Source organism: Anabrus simplex, chromosome 5 (assembly GCF_040414725.1).
Source record: "Anabrus simplex isolate iqAnaSimp1 chromosome 5, ASM4041472v1, whole genome shotgun sequence".
NCBI classification, from domain to species: domain Eukaryota; kingdom Metazoa; phylum Arthropoda; class Insecta; order Orthoptera; family Tettigoniidae; genus Anabrus; species Anabrus simplex.
The window spans coordinates 42,247,981-42,266,202 of NC_090269.1; the positions used below are offsets into that span (position 1 = coordinate 42,247,981).

At 38.9% G+C, this 18,222-nt stretch overlaps 1 protein-coding gene across 1 annotated transcript in view; it reads right to left on the bottom strand.

The window, feature by feature from the left end:
* LOC136874341 (phospholipid-transporting ATPase ABCA1-like) overlaps positions 1-18,222 on the bottom strand; it is a 372,334-nt gene that overhangs the window by 131,957 nt on the left and 222,155 nt on the right. The window contains 1 exon segment of the mRNA XM_068227760.1: positions 13,277-13,346. Within this exon segment, the coding sequence (XP_068083861.1) occupies positions 13,277-13,346 (70 nt within the window).

An 18,222-nucleotide genomic window follows, 5' to 3' on the forward strand; every position in this document is an offset into this window, starting at 1 on the left:
AAATGAAATGTGAAGGCCTATAATATCGAAAGTGCATAACATTGATCAGCAATAACATTACATTAACCATTGTTTATTGTGATGTTCTTTGTCTCTTATGCTGCCTCTCAACTCCGATAGATGGGATTACTGCTGCATACCGAGTATAACAGCCTGACTGAATATGGGCGGGAAATAGCCGGGGAGTTAGAAAACTTTCTACTTTAGCATGCCATTCCTCTAGTTCATACATTTTCTGATACAGCTGGTTCGTAACACACTGGATCATCATAGTATTTCAGCTATTCGATCCCTACTCTGACGCGCTGTTTTGAATGAGCAGTGTGCATATTTAAGGTAGAGCCTAACTTAGTGGTGGTGGTAGTAGTAGTAGTAGTAGTAGTAGTAGTAGTAGTAGTAGTAGTAGTAGTAGTATGACCTGGTCTAGAATAACAATTTAGGCCTTTTCCAAATTATAGCACCACAATATTCACTAAATAACTCAAAATTCAACTCTGAAAAGAGCCGTTTCTTTCTCTTCACTTTTATTAAATTCTAGGGTTTCTCTTCTGGCTTGGAGGAAAAATTTACCTTCAAGTCGGATAGATTTTTCCGCCGCCAGTGTAGTGAATTGATATTTTCCGACTCATCGGGTACTCCTAGGAAACAGAATAGCAATTGGGCATAGTTTTTGCCCTGGGAGTCTCCACTATTCGACCCTCAACCCGCCGAAGAGTGTTCACAGATCACGGCTGTCTGCGGTTTGGTCATTACAGGTCTGGAACTTTGGACTGTTAGATAGGTAGCGTAGTCCTGTTCGTTAAAAGTGAGAAAATGTGTGGTGTTTCATTTGAACGAGTATTTCATAATATGAAAGCATTCCTATTGACGTCACTGTATGTTCATTTCATTTGGGAAAGCCACTAAGACAGTCCTTCTGAGAATGTAAAAAGGCATTATAATGAAAACATCTCAACCTGATTGTGACTGATGGTATGAAATGGGTCTACCATTACAGTGAAAATTCCCTGTCTTCATATGAGAAAAGATGTTTGGTGACCTCCCGTCGCGTTTCTAGGGTAAAGTTAAGAGCTATACAATTTAAGGCAATCTTGCTCACAACGTGTACACACCTAACCTAGAATTCTGTATACAATGTAGAATTCTGTAGCTAAGCACGGGTACATCAGCTAGTTTTATATATATAGATATGTTGTACTGTACAGTATTTCAAATAATATTATGTAGTTTTTGTTTAACCATTACATATATATACACTGTAATACCATATTATATTCTAGATTTACTGGCAGATAAAAGAGCTCCTGTGGGACAAACTTCTGGCACCTCGGTATCTCCAAACACCTTCAAAAGTAGGTAGTGGGACATAAAAACAGTAAACATTATTATTATTATTATTATTATTATTATTATTATTATTATTATTATTTTTATTATTATTATTATTATTATTACTACCATATTATATTCCTTATTTTAAGTTGACAAAACTATTTTCGAAAACATTTCTATAATTTGGAATTTCACCAATTCAAACCAGGTCTTTCAAACAAACAATCAATCAATCAATCAATCAATCAATCAATCAATCAATCAATCAATCAATCTGCATTTAGGGCAGTCGCCCAGATGGCAGATTCCCTATCTGTTGTTTTCCTGGTTTTTCTTAAATGATTGCAAAGAAATTGGAAATTTATTGAACATCTCCCTTGGTAAGTTATTCCAATCCCTAACTCACCTTCCTATAAATAAATACGGGATCTTTATTTATGCTTGGCAGGGATTTTCTCGCTCAACCTTAGCCGCCGATGACAGGCCGCTACCGGCCGCTGGCACGCGCGGTTTCCGGCACTTCCTGCAGTAGCTGAGAGCTGAGCTCTGAGATGTAGGGTGTTCAATGAAGCTACTGCGTGCTGTATGTCGTATTGTATAGTGTTTTATTGCGATTGTGTATAGTGCTGTAATGTATGTGAGATATTCGTAACGTGAACGTGTATATCTGCACAATACTTACATTAAATGCAGAAAATCATGCGCTAGGACAAGACAAAAGTTTTGAACGAAATTTCCAGGGAGACCCATTCCTATCAATCGGACAATAAAACAACTGGCCAAGAGATTCAAACGTACAGGTTCAGTAAACAATAAAAATAGACGTAAAGTTTGTTATCTCCTTACTGAAGCGTGTTTGGTACAAGGATCATAAGTAAAAATCTGTGACCCCCTCATAGCCCAGATTTAACGGCATGTGATTTTTATTTGTGGGGAATGTTAAAAAATGTAGTTTATGGGAACAACCCTCACACATTAGATGAACTTAAAGACAATATAAGAGCTGCAATTGCCTCCACCAGTGCTGAAAAACTTGGTAGAGTAACCGAAAACTTCATTAGGAGATACAGATTATATTTGGCAGCACATGGAGAACATTTTCAGCATAAACTGTAAAAATGGTGAGTAAAATGCATGATAATGATTTTGAACACCTTATTCTGCCGTACATACACACGCGCGGTAGCCAGCAACTGAACCATCACTGGCGGCCACGGTCGAGCGAGAAAGTCCCTGCCAAGCATACATAAAGACCCTTTATTTGCCCCAGTTTGTCCTCTTGAATTCCAACTTTATCTTCATATTGTAATCTTTCCTACTTTTAAAGACACCATTCCAACTTATTCGTCTACTAATGTCATTCCACGCCATCTCTCCACTGACAGCACCCAATAATCCAAAATACTGAGGGTTTACTGTACTTAAAACAAGGGCAAGAACAGTAAGTTACGACAGCCTATTCTGTACCATGAATCCAGGGTTTGGGCCTTCATGTTTTGAGAAAATGCAGATGATCTATGCCAATCCCTACACATACTGTAGATGATCATTACTTGTACAAAAGCTGAACCTGCATGCAATGCATGTGAATCATCATCAGTTTGCCCTTCCAGGGAGCCAGGTAGGGTGTTTGAAAACGAGCATCTTCCAAAGTTGCCTATTAAAAAATATTTTGTTGTCCATGACAGATTCCCAATTCCATCCTCTTCTCTCAATGTCTTCCCTCAGTTGGTCCTTCCATCTTCTTCTTGGTCTTCCAGCTGGTCTTCTACCTGTTATTCTCTTTCCCAAATAAGCACATGGTAACCTTGTGCTATTCATTCGTTTAACATGCCCAAACCATTTAAGTCTAGATGACCTAAGTCTTTCCCCTATCGATGCATTTAGACCTAGTTTAGATCATTTTTCACGTGATCAAGTCGTGTCTTTTGGAGGGCAGTTCTAAGAAATTTCATTTCACAGGCTTGAATCCTACAACTGCAGTGCTGGGTTCCTCCTCCATTTAATTCCCTGATAATACTCCAATAACACACTGGAAATGTTCAAGAGTTGAGAAAAGATATTGTAAGTTACCTATACAATTCCTCTGCAAATATTTGCTCTGAACTGACAGTGTACTCCAAAGGAATGCCCAATGATGGTACAAGGAATAGCTATGTCTAGAAAGGTAAATGCTGAGGCCTGAATTAACAGGTGTGAACACTGGAAAAAACAATCAATGGAATAATGTGAAATGTATTACCTATGATTACCTGTCATTTCCAATTGGTAGCAACATAGTAACAAGTAAAACTTGGATTGTTTTGGTAACCTGATGGTATATTGTGAAGGTGAAACTCATTTCTTGTAGTTTACTAATACTCTGGCAGAAAAGGATATTACTCGCCAAGCGAGTTGGCTGTGCAGCACAGGTTGTGTAACAATCAGCTTATATTCAGGAGATGGTGGATTCAACCTCACTATTGATAACCCTCTTGGAAGGAAATTTTGAGAACTTACACTAGACGTGTGATTGGGTAACATTCAACTCTTTACTTGTCTTGCACTAAATATCAACAACACACACTTGCTGCATAAATTTTATCTATCTATAATTCATGTCTTGCCTTAACTTTAATAATTTTGACTGATAATGGTCTCTAGCAAGACCAAAACTAGTTTCATCAAATATATAAAGCTGCCTCTGTGGATCCGTGGTAGAGTGTCGGCCTCCGGATCCCAAGATAGCGGGTTCAAACCCGGCAGAGGTAGTCGGATTTTTGAAGGGCGGAAAAAAGTCCATTCGACACTCCATGTCGTACGATGTCGGCATGTAAAAGAACTCTGGTGATACATTTGGTATTTACCCGACAAAATTAATTAAATCTCAGCCATAGACGCCCAAGAGAGATCCGGTTTACTCTAGGTCCGCTAGATGGCAGACAGAGTAAACCGGAACGTCGAAATTGACGAGCAGACAGCCAGATGGCGTCAAATCGAAATGTCTGCAAACGGTAGCTGAGGCCATACGATTATTATTATTATTATTATCAAATATATATAACTTTTTTAAGGTTACAATAAATAGTACTGAAGAAGTGGAAACCTTTTAGCTTTTGCTTTATATTATAATGACAGGTGAGGCAAGCAACCTACTTAGGGTTGCTATATGTCCCAGAAAACCAGGATTGTCCCAGATTCAAGGCTGGAAAAATCGTCCTAGATGGTAAAATTCCTGTAAAAGTCCTGGGATGTTTACATTTATCCATTAGGCATGTATTATGATATAATACTGAAATCAATTCGAACATCTGCCATCAAGTAGTAATTTTCTTGTTCATCTTGGAGCAATACCTCTGATGATATACAAAAGATGGTAAGAAATACCAATGCTGGATCTGCTTAGAATACCATTTCTGATTTTGTTTCCTCTTTGATGTGTGGATTCCACTGTGTGTAATTCAGAATTGTATTTCGATAGAATAGATTAACTCTCTCACACATTACGACCATTCTTGACTTTTAGTATAACACTTCACATGTATCTTTCACTGAATTTTATATACTTCTGTACAGAGAGAAAAATCAAAGCCCTTTGACAGAGCACATCTTACCGAAAAATATTACTGATATTATATCAGTAAAAATACTTCATCATCATCATCATCATCATCATTTCCCTTTTCCAGCTGACACTGGGTGGGGGCAAAGATGGTTCCCCTCCACATCATCCTGCCTTTCTGCCATTCCTCATGCCATTCCAGTCCAGGTTCCATTGTCCCGTGCTGTTCTTCGCAGAGTTCAACCATCGTAATCTTGGTCTTCCTTGTCCTCTCTTCCCTGTCATCTGTTTTTCCAGGACTTGCCATGGCAGACTTTCTTCTTTCATCCACTTGATATGTCCAAACTACCTCAATCTGTTCTGTTCCAGTTTGTCATTTAGTTTTTCCACATTTAGCTCCATTCATATGTCTTCATTTCTCACTCGATCCCTTCTTGTCTTCTGTACCATACTCCTCAGGAATTTAATTTCTGCTGCCTGCTCTCTACTCTCATCTCTGAGTCATTGTCCAGGTTTCTGCTGCATAGGTAACATCCCTTGAACATTATTCTTTAGTCTTCATCAGTACATCTTTATTCCACATTAATCTCTGTACCTGCTGGTAAAAGGCACTCCCTACTAAGTAGTACTCCTACTAATTTCCATATCCAGTCTTCCATTTTCTGTCAGTTCACTTCCCAAGTATTTAAAGTGTTCTACTATTTCCATTTTCTTGTCTCTTGATTGCTCTTTTTCCTTCTTTACTTCCTCTACTCATTACCATCTCACTCTTCTCGACATTGATCCTCAATCCTCATTGTTCAATCCTTCCATTCAGTACATTCAGCTGTTCTTGTACCTCCTCATCTTTTCCCCAAATCACATCATCTGCAAACCTCATTACATTCATCCTTTCCCTTCTATAATTTTCCCTTGCTGTCTTTACGATGTCATCCATTGCCATTTATGAAAAGGTGACAACACACTCCTTTGTATTAGTCCACTGTCAATTCCAAACTACTCTGTTCTATCCACTGTTGTCTACACACAGCTGTATCAGTTATCATATATTGCTTTTATCATTGTTATTAGTTACTTGCCAAGGTCCCTCTGTGTCAGGTTTTCACAAACGTTTGATCTGGTGATACTGTCATATGCCTTTTATAAGTCTATACAAGTCATTATTATATGCTTGCCCATATTCCCAGCTCCTTTCCTTGATCTGTCTCAGAACATAAATGGGTTCTACTGTTGACCTTCCATTTCTGAACCTAAATTGTTCCACTTGTACCTCACTTTCCACCTTTTCCGTAATCTTTCCAATATCTTAATAACATGGGAGAGGATGATGATTCCTCAGTAGTTACTGGACATCTTATCTCCTTTCTTGAAAATTGGTGTTTTAACCCCCTTTTCCCAATCCTCAGGCACTTTTCTCACTCCATATGCACTTCAGTATTTAAGTCCACAGGAGTCCTGCTGGTCCTGCAGCCTTAATAATTTATATGACTTCTTCATTTATTTCCACAGGTTTTCCTATCTTTATCTTTTTAACTGCCTATTCCCCCTCTGTCAGTGTAATGTCTTATTCCTTCTCTGTTACTTCTTCTATTGCTTTTGCCTGACTACATTCTCTTCATATCTGTTTCTCACATTCAGCAGTTCACTAAAATATTCTCTCCATCTGTTCATTATTTCTTCTGGTTTTGTCAGTATTAGTCGTCCTTTATTCTTCACAAATCCTGTGTTCACAGTTTCATTCCTGCAGTTTCTTTTCATTCTAAATTATTTTTTTCCCACAGTTTAACAGTTGAGCTGAAATCTTCCTTTACTTCCTTGTGAATGTTTCCCAACTTTTCTTTGGCTATTGCCTTTTTGCAAACTCTTTTCACTTTTATGTATCTGGGTCTACTCTCTTCAGTCTTTTGGGTTTTCCATTCCTTCCAAGTTTTTTTCTTTTCCTTTACTTTATCTTTCACTGTATCATTCCACCAGGTTGTCTCTCTCTTTCTTACCTTTCCTGATGTTCTGCCACATGTTTTCTCTGCACAACTTACACATGCATTCTTAAAATTATTCCATTCCTGTTGAAGATGATTAATATCTGTCTCTGGTATCAGTTTTTGTGATTCTTTCCTGAACTCTTCTTGAACTTCCCTCTCCTTTAATCTCCAGACCCTAACCTTTTTTCTCTTTTTTCTTGCAGTTTTATGATCTTGCCAACTTTTAAATTTGGTATCACTGCTCTATGGTCACCCCCAAAGGCTTTCTCAAACATAGCTGTAACATCCATAAGATCTTTTTAATGTCCTTTTTCCACTAATATGTAATCAATCAACATTTTGGTTCTTCTGTCTCTCCATCAATACCTGGTAATCTTCTGGCGATTTTTCTTCCTGAACCAAGTGTTTCCTATTATTAGCTGGTTCCTCTGGCAGAAGTCCATTAATATTGATATAGCCCCAGAACCTCTTCTCTTCCCACTCATGCATTCAGACCTCCCATTATAATTAATTCTTTGTCTTCTATATATTTCTCCACTTCAAGGAATTGTTCTGAAATCTACGGTTTATTTCCAGTTTGTGGAGCATATACTTAAAACAGATCTTGTGTTCCTGTCTCAAACTGTATCCTTGCTATGATCATTCTGTCATGATCTTCTTCACCTCCTCCACATATTCCAGGACATCCTTTCTAATGATCATTCCTACTCTGTTTACTGCATCCTGTCGTCCACCATAAAACAGCCTATACCCTTCCTTCAGATTTATTTTCCCTCTTCTCCATTTTGTTTCACTAAGACCAAGGATGGTTATATAAAGGATGTTCTTTCATGAACTCTATTGGCTCTTCAGTCTTGTCTGTCAGGGCTATATTGTGTAACTGGTTTCCCATTTGTCACAGTTCCCCAAGTACCTGAAGAACTGCGCATCACCTGCACGGGAAACCCTAGCATTTTCCAAGACTGCACTATATTTGCACTGATTTTTAGGCTGTTATTATGATAATATTTTAGAGCTGCTACCAGCACGTGATGAGGCTGCTCCTAATATGGAGTACAGGCGCCTCTGCAGCTGACCCTAACCTGAAGACAAACGCTGCTTGATGAGTTCCAGTGTCATTTCCTACACTAAGGGGAACATAAAAAAAACCAAACCAAACCAAACCTGATGGCACTACAGTCCTTGAAGGGCCTTGGCCTACCAAGCGATCGCTGCTCAGCCCGAAGGCCTGCATATTACGAGGTGTCGTGTGGTCAGCACGACGAATCCTCTCGGCCATTATTCTTGGCTTTCTAGACCGGGGCCGCTATCTCACCATTAGATAGCTCCTCAATTCTAATCACGTAGGCTGAGTGGACCTCGAACCAGCCCTCAGGTCCAGGTAAAAATCCCTGACCTGGCCAGGAATCGAACCTGCTTCGGCGGTACATATACGAAAATTGGAACGATACAGAGAAGGGGAACATCACCCCACTTAAAAGAATTCATCCACCTGAAGCCATTGGTCCTCTTAGGGGGTCGAGTTATTTCTCGCCACTCGACACTCGGCGTAGAGCAGCTGGCTGTATGGTCTACTCTATTACCAATGGGGACTGGACCGGCCAGACAAATCAGTAAGAATCCTTAACTGTTGTAAATATAAGAACCATATTATGATAAACGGATGTACGTATTTGGTATGAAATAGTTTTTATTACCAGTGTCATTATATTAAGTTTGCTTTAAATAAAGCTATTTTGTCGATTATCCACTGATTTTAGCGATGTATACGTACTTCCTCCCTACTTTTGTGGAAGATAATTATGGCAATCTTACACCTACAGGAAAACTCAACCATTACGAGGTCATTAAATACAAGACCAAGAAGCAAAAGGTTAACTTTTTTTTAACAAAAGATGTTACAGTATATGTCCATTATAGCGAAAATTCATAACGGCGAAAACTTTACTCGCTATAGCGGATAGTCGTTATATCCGATTTTTGGAAGAAAAAAAAAAAAAAGTCGGGTAGGCCCTAGTGCGGGAACCCCACACACATAAAAATTGGTATGAAATGGCAATCAGTTTGTTCAAAACTTGCATTTTCGCAGATTTATATACTACAGCTTTTTTTTTTATAATTCCGAGACAATATGAACGCTCATGTTAAATTTCATTATGGAAAATTTGAGTAGTATCACCCCAGTGGCTTCTGTGGCAAACATTTTAGTTTTCTTATTCAAACAGCATCATCTAAACTAACCTTATATACATCGTAAAAATATACTGTATTTCAAGCACCAGTAGAGTAATGATAACCTTTTCGCTATAAATTTACATGGGAAGAGCCTTTCCAAAATTTAACCACACAGGAGAAAATACAATGAAGCCTCGTTAGGAATTTCCTCATTAAAACGATTTCTTGCTTAGCACATCATAAATTCGAAGTACCGATTCATGTCGTATTAAATCTACATTAAAAAATATCTTGTTTATCGTGCCACAGATTTTCACTATTATGATCACATTAGTATGATCACATTTTTCCTAGCACTGAAATTGTTCTTTGTCATCCCCTGTGAAAGGAACAGATTTCCATCACAGATTAGAGCCCTCGCCACAGGAGGCTGGTCGGAGAAAGTTGAGCGAAAACAAGAAATGGCCTTGAATTCCTGAACTTAACAGGGTAAATTACACCTTCACGAAGGAAGCCGTTAGCCTCAGAAAAGTTCAATTTTGCTCTCTGTTTTTCATTGATATTGCTGAATAACCTAGAAAGCCTGATTGTGCTTGTATTTCACATTCCATTCAGAAGTTAGAAATTTATTCTGCGTTGAGTGATACAGTGAAGGGTAGCGAAAATTTGTTGCGTGATAGTGTACGTACGGATGAGGAACATAATCGTGTGAAGTTGACTAGCGTGGTCATATTATTGTGTAGCCCAGTTATGGATAGTGAAAAAGTTGTGATATCCCTTACTAATGAAGATAAAATTAAAATCCAGGAAGTGAACAGGCATTCACATCTTTCAACGGTGGTGTGTATGTTGAAACTCGCACCTTCGAGTCTCGACTCGAGTCGATCGAAGTGTTGTTGCATTCGAGATGACGGTCAAAGTAATCCTCTTGCATATGGCCGAGTTTAACTTCCAAATAATTCAAGGTCGAAGAGTGTGATCAGCAAACAATGTTTAATAACCTACTGGTCCACAAACATAAAGATAGGAACTTTCCACCTTATCAATATATCATCTTAATAATAACAACATACAATGCTAAAACATTACTTATCTTGATTATGAATGACTGATGCTAACTTATAATGATGTGTTGTGGTAATAAAATACTGTATATTTGAAAGAGTAGTTTTGAAAGTCTAAAATGTTCACCAGTTCGTTATTACACTGATCTTGATGTTCACTCAGATACTCATTTATTCAAACTAGTGTTGCAATGTTGACACACTTATTTTAATTTAAAAACATCTTAATGTTGAGTTATTAAAACATTACTTATACTAACTGCAAATGACTAATGCTAAAATACAATGATGTGTTGTGATAAAATGTACTTGAAAGAGTAGCTTTGACAGTCTACTATGTTCACCCGTCCATTAAGACACTGTTCTTGACGGTCATGCATATACTCATTCATTCAATCCATTGTTGTAATGTTAACATACCGGTACTTATTTCAAATTAAAAATATCTTAGTGTTGAGTTATATGGTACTGTACTTTTCAAAATCTGCATCAGTAGATTTGGTATTGAATAATGATGTATGTTGATGAGCTTGTGCGATGAAGTAGACGCGAGTCGTGTGTTTTTAACAATGAATTTAAAGTCTTCTTAAGCTTAGCTCACGGTCAAGTTGTTGGGTTTGATGTTCCATTAACTAAGGTGCGAATGTTTCTCTCTTCATACTCTCATTCCGTTACATTATGTCACATAATCTAGGTGGAAAAAAGAAAAGAATTTTACTGTTAGAGAATGTCTATGGAACGTGTTTTAAAGCTCAATATGTGTGTTGCTTACTTGCTGTCTTGGCCTGTCATTTGTGTATTGTGTATTAATGTATTAGGTGGAAAGTTCCTATCTTTATATTTGTGATATTAGGCTTCAGCTGAGATTTGTTTTAGAAAGAGTGTGATCTGCAAATGATGCTCTGATACTTTTATGGACCTCAATGCAAATGTTTTATATCTTTTCTCTGGTGTTTTACACACCTTTTAATGCACCGTTGTTATTTAATATGCTCCAGTGGAAAAGGTTTTCATATTTTTTCTCTCTTTCTTTCACGCCTTTTAATATTCTCATCTTTAGAAACAGTAGATAGCCTATATCTTTTCACTGTACCCGTACAGACATGACGCAAAATGTATGCATTACAAACCATTACTCTCGCCCTTGTTCCGTATTGAAAACAGCTATCTCACTAAGTATACAAAAGGAGTATTTCATTACCCCAAGGGAGGTTGGATAGGGTAGGTGAAAGTGAGGAGCCTGACAACTGGAAACAATGACTAGGACTCAGCTAAAGTCCCCATGGTTGTCAACCTACGCTCCCAAGTTAAGATCACCTGGGGCCCCCTTTAATTGCCTCTTACGACAGGCAGGGGATTCCATGAGTGTTACTGTACTGCCCCCACCCACAGGGGATAAAACCTTTGAGAGCACAGAACAATTACACTGCACTATCTCCCAAATACTAGAAACTACCCCTATTAAATGTTTTCCTTATTTACTTCTTGTTTCATAACCATAGTTCTTTTAAGGAATGGGGCCAATGGTGGCAGTCTTGACATTTAATTGCTGCACTTTTATCCCTTCAGAGCATCAAACTATCAGCCAATGCAAGAGCTCTCTCTGTGGATCAGTGGTTGACTGTCAGCCTCCAGATCTCAAAACTGTGAGTTCGAAAAAGTCCATTTGATACTCCACATCATACAATGTCAGTATGTAAAAGAAATCTGGTGACACATTTGGTGTTTACCCAACAACATTAATTAAAATTCAACGATAGATCCCGCAACAGAGATCCGATTTACGCTATGCTTTAGTAGAGTAAGGTGGAGTATAAAAATTGATGCAAAGGCAGCCCAAATAATGTCAAATTTAATGCCTACCCGTGGTAGCTGAGGCATTATTATTATTATTATTATTATTATTATTATTATTATTATTATTATTATTATTTTAGCCAATTCTAGATATGAAAAAAGCATGTTGTGACTGTTGAGATACTTGTATGCCAGAGCAATAGTGAGATTGTATATGTTTTACAAGTTTTGAAAGTTTCCAGATCATTTGTACACAATGCTTAATGTTATTGGCTTTATGTCCCACTAACTACTTTTACGGTTTTCGGAGACGTCGAGGTGCTGGAATTTAGTCCCACAGGAGTTCTTTAATGTGCCAGTAAATCTACGGACACGAGGCTGACGTATTTGAGCACCTTCAAATACCACCAGGATAAGCCAGGATTGTTAACCTGCCAAGCAGCACCTCAACCATCTAAGCCACTCAGACTGGCCTATATAATATTTAGAATTAAGTGATTTCAGCAGAGGACTTTGCATCATTAGTTACAATACTACCAAGATATTGAAAATGGTTGATGTTTTCTAGTTTTTTGCTGCCCAGTTGGATGTTAACCTGTAGGGCTTGCCTGTTGACTGGCATCAGTACTGTTTTTGTGTGGCTGATTATTTTTATCAGTGTAAGGAGATGAACAGGAGAAATGACAGTTGATTATGTGCAGATCCTTCTGGTGTCACCCATGTTATGCACACCTAGTTTTCTAAGTGTTCTGCAACTGTCATGGTTTTAGGAGAGTGAGCAGCAAAGGACACATCATGCCATCCCACTTCCTTCCACAGGGCTTTTGGGTGAAACATGCCAGCTACATTAAGGTCTTAGAGGTAGTTGTGGAGAACTGAATAAACACTGTTCCCAATGGAAAGATGTATGGGTTTCAACAGACCTCTGCATCAGCACACAATGCTATGATGATACAAGACTGGATGATAGTCAATCTGCCTGAGCACATCACACCAAACATGCAACAACCCAACTTGCTAGACCTAAATCCCCTAGTTTATTACATGCGAGCAGTTGTTGAATGGGAAACTAATCAACATTCCCATAATTGGATAAATTCCATAAAAGCTGTCTTTACTCAAGTTATGTCCAACATCAATAAGGACTTAGCAATTTGTGCATGTCAATGCTTTTGGTTCTGCCTTGATGATGTGATGCAGCTAAAGGCACGTAACAGTGAATATTACTGTATTCTAACCATTACCGTATCCGAGTACTAAGTTTTGCATCAATAAATTTTGTTATTCATCAAATATGATCGTCTTTTCTTATCGCCTCTAATGTCAAATATTTACCTTACGTACCGGTACCCTGTGTAAAAATTTTGTCCATCGAATTAACTTACCTTTAATATGACCATCAAGTTCAGGTGCATCCTTGGGCACAACACTGGTTTCCACAACCTTCAAGAAAATCTGAAATGCAGAAAATAAATATTTCACATCCACGAAAGATAAGGACTTCACTACAGTAAATAAATCACCTCATCAGAATGCTTTCAGCTCATTATATTCAGCTATCTTTAGCAACTGATTTCTGGGACAAGAACACTTGACGTCTTGTGCCTGTTATGGTTAGAGTGATAGTTTTGCATTATCTATATTAATATTATACAGAGAGAGGATGTGTCTGGAAGTTTGTTTGTATATGAAAGGTAACCTTGGAACCTTGGGAACCACTCAACCGATTTCAGTAATTCTTTCACCATTAGAAAGCTTCTTTCTTCCAAATAATTGTAGGTTAAATATAATTATGCCAGATCAATCAATCAATAAATCAATCAATCAATCAATCAATCAATCAATCAATCAATCAATCAATGATCTGCATTTAGGGTTGTCACCCAGGTGGCAGTTCTTTATCTAATGTTCAGAGAAGTTTGAAATGTATCAAACATTTCCCTTGAGAAATTATTCCAAACCCTAATAAACTGCTCTTCCTATAAACAAATATTATTTGCTCCAATTTTTTCCTTTTGATTCTAACTTTATCTTCGTTTTATGATCTTTCCTGCTTTTAAAACTTCATACAAACTTATTTGTCTACTAATGTCATTCCAACCTCTCTCTCCACTGACAGCTCAAAACATTACACTTAGTTGAGCAGCTTGTCTCTTTGCTCCCAAGTCTTCCCAGCCCAAACTTGGCAACACTGGGTGAGTTGGCCGTGAGGTTACGGGTGCACGGCTGTGAGCTTGCATCCGGGAGACAGTGGGTTCGAACTCCACTGTCGGCAGTCCTGAAAATGGTTTTCCGTGGTTTCCCATTTTCACACCAGGCAAATGGCTGTTCTTTAATTAAGGCCATGGTTGCTTCCTTCACATTCCTAGGCCTTTCCCATCTCTTCATCGCCATAAGACCTGTCAGCGCAACATAAAGCCACGAGCAAAAACTTGGCAACATTTTCATAACTCTACTCTTTGGTTGGAAATCACCCAGAATAAATCATGGTGCTTTCCTCTGAATCTTTTCCAGTTCTCATATCAAGCAATCCTGGTAAGGATCCCATACACTAGAACCATACTGTAATTGGGGTTTTAGCAGTGACGTATACGCCCTCTCCTTTAGAACCTTACTCATTAGCATCATCATCATCATCATCATCACTGTACAGTTCCAGTTTCCTGGGTACCGTTTATGAGCCTCTTCCACTTCTTCCTGAGGATTTACAACTTGTCATGGAAAAAATCATCCACTGTCCAGCCCCTGGTAACAAGATCAACCTTGATCATGTCCATCCATCGGGTTTTATATCTTCCTGGAGGTCTTTTCCCCTCTACCTGCCTTTCCAAACTTATTCTGGCTGTTCTTGTAGGCTCCATTCTCATCACACGCCCGTACCACCGTAGTCTGAATGTGCCGATTCAGTCTAATAGGGATGTCTTTATTCCGGCTTCTTTCCTCACCTCGTCATTTCTTAACTTGTCCATCTTCGTCTTTTGGATGGTGGATCTAAGAAATTTCATCTCTGATACTTGCAGTCGATAGATGAATCTCTTTTTGTGAGGGTGCGTGCTTCAATACCATAGGTCAATACTGGTATGAAATAGCTGTTAAACATCATCAGTTTGGCCGGTTTTGAAATCGTGTCATCCCATAAAAGTGTTCTTACTTGTTGATTGAATTCTGATCCCTTTTACACTCTGTTTGTAATTTTCTTTCTGACGAAATTATCACAGGAGATTACACTTCCAAGGTAAGGAAAACTATCCACACACTCTAGCTGGTGGTCGCCTAGTTTTACACTTGCTGGACGCCCTTCTCTGTTGACTGCCAGCACCACTGTCTTGGTCTCGCTGATCCTGAGGTTATATTCCTGGAACTGGGATTTCCATACGTTAAGTCTGATCTATACTTCCTCTTCTGTTTCACCCCAAATCATGATATCATCAGCAAAGGCCACTGTATTCAGTTCACCTAACTTTTCCTTGACATTCATTATATTGTCCATAACAGTGATGAACGGTAGTGGGGACAGTGCACTTCCTTGTTGCTGAACTCCACTCTTGGTCTCAAACCATGATGATCGACCTTCCCCAATTTGTATACAGCTAGTACAGTCTTTGTACAACATCTGAATTTTCCTTACCAGTCCTTCAGGCACATTTCTTTTCCTCAGGCACTCCCAGATCTTATCTCTTGTAACACTATCATCGGCCTTTTCTATATTCAGGAATACAATGACCAGGTTCTTGCCTTTCTCCCAATACTTTTCCATCAGCATGCGGATACTAAAAATTAGATCTATTATTGATATGTTACTTCTGAATCCATATTGCTCCTCCTCTAACTGTGGTTCAATGATAGCTCTCAATCTCCTTTCTATGATCTTCTCTAGAATTTTTAGCCCATGAGAAAGCAGTGTTATTCCTCTATAGTTGGTGGGTTTCTGGCTGCTGCCTTTCTTAAACGGGGGAATTATAATGCCCTTGCTTCAATCTGCAGGTATTTTGTTGTCTGTCCATATGGCATTTAGTACTCTGTGCAGCCAATAAATACCCTGGATGCCTGCTGCCTTTATCATGTTCACATTCACTTCATCTGCACCTGAAGATTTTCCTTTAAGCATGGATTTTAAGGCTGTCACAGTTTCTGTCCAGGTGATGGGAGGTTCCTCATTGTAAACTTGGATTTCTGGTTCTGTATTTTGTTCTTGAACTGGTCTATTCAGTAGGTGGTCGAAATGATTCTTCAGGACTTCTCTCATATCACTTTCTATCCTAACCAGATTTCCATTTTCATCTTCAAGTGCCTTTATGGTATCCATTGGTTTCTTTTTACCTCTGATAACACTATACAGTAGTTTATTATTGCCTCTACTGTCTTCCTCCAGTTTCTGAGTGAATATATTCCATGCCTTGGTCTTTTCTTCTGTAACAGTTCTTTTAACATCCAGTTTTTTGTTTGGGTATACCGTAATTGTTTGAGATTTCTGATCTTTGCCTCGTCTCTAGCAAGATCCAGTTTATTTTTCTCCTGATCCCTTTCTTTCCGCAAGAGATTTCTTTCCCTGATTACTGCTCTCACTCTTTCATTCCACCACGGTGTTTCCTTCTCCCTTGTTTTCATACTTGTCTTTCCACAAATTTCAATTGCTTCCTTAACCAATGTGTCCCTTAGTCCGGCCCATGCTGCCTCTCCATTTTTCTTTCATCTCTTGGTAACAGGGTTTTTATCCAGTTCTGATACTCATCTCTCTGATCTGTTTTCTGGAGTTCCCATACTTTGATTTTTGGCATTTTCCTGTTCTGTACTTTTGGCACATAGAAGTTTCTCAGATCCGCTACTAACAGACGGTGGTCACTGCGAAGGCTATTGCTGGGTATTACTCTAACATCTGTTACCATTCAGCTCCTTTCTGCACCTGAGATCAGTTACAGTCTTTTGTAGTCCATCCCAACTGTATCGTGTTATCTTATGGCTCTGTCTCTTCTTGAACCAAGTATTTTTCATGACCAACCCATTCCTTACACAGAAGTCAAGGAGATGTTCACCTTCTATATTTCTTCCACCATATCCATACTGTATTTCTTCCACTGTATCCATGAGGTCCCATTACGTTCTCATATCCTGTTCTATCTGTCCCAATCTATGCATTCAGATCTCCTATGATGATTACTCTCTCTTTACTAATAACTTTTTCCAAATCATCAAGAAACTGGTTCTTATCATCTTGGCAACATCCAGTTTGAGGTGCATACACCTGTACCAAAGTTAGTTTTTCTTTCCCTAAATACACAGTCACCTTTATTATTCTCTCACTAACATACTAAATGTCAGCGACTCCTCCTAGATCTTTACTCATGATGAAACCAACACCGTTCCTCATCTTTTTGTCATTTTCATGCCAATACACTGTATACTGTATCCTTAATTTCTTCATTCCTTTCCCTCTCCATTTGGTTTCACTCAGCCCCAGCATAATTAATTTCCTTTTTTTCATGAGGTCCACTAGTTCTTCACATTTTCCTGCAAGACTGAGTAAATTGGTCCCAATCCGTGTTAGTCTCCTACGGGATTTTTGGATTTTGGCAAGACCCTGTCTATCATCAGGCCTTAAACCATCATCCCTGACATGAGTCTGCTCATACTGGTGTCTTAATTTAGTTGATAAATGCGTTCTGAGGCTCTTATGTGTTTTGAAAGCAACTGCAAATAAGCTTTTTTACTGGCTTGCTAGGCCTAATGTAATTGAGGATTTTCTTTCGGGGTTTACTCCCTTAGCCTCTGAGGATCCCTCCTCATCCCACAAGGCAGTGGGTTCCATTTGTACTACCCCCAGAGGAATGGGTTGCCTCCTCCACCAGCTCCACCGTACCAAATCATATTCTCCGCTTTTGCTGCCGTTGAGGTCTTCACTCGTTATCCTGAGCTGACACCCTTTACCAGATGTTGCACATTAGGTCAGTGTGCTCTGGGACTCACATAGGTAGGGGCGCCACTCCCTGGGCAGGGCTGCCTCTAAGAGGGTCCCTACCTGTTACGTACATCATCATCATCATCATCAATTTGCCTTTTCTAGCTGACACTGGGTGGGGGCAAATATGGTTCCTCTCCACTTTATTCTGTCTCTCCACCGTTCCTCATCCAACTCGTATTCCAGTCCAGGTTCTGTTGTCCTATGTTGTTCTTCACAGAGTCAATCCATTGTAATCTTGCTCTCCATTGTCCTCTTTTCCCCATTATCCATCTTGTCAGTGGTTGCGTAACATCTCCAAACCACCTCGATCTGTTCTGTCCCAGTTTGTCATTTTGTCTTTGCACATTAGCTCTTTTCAAATGTCTTCATTTC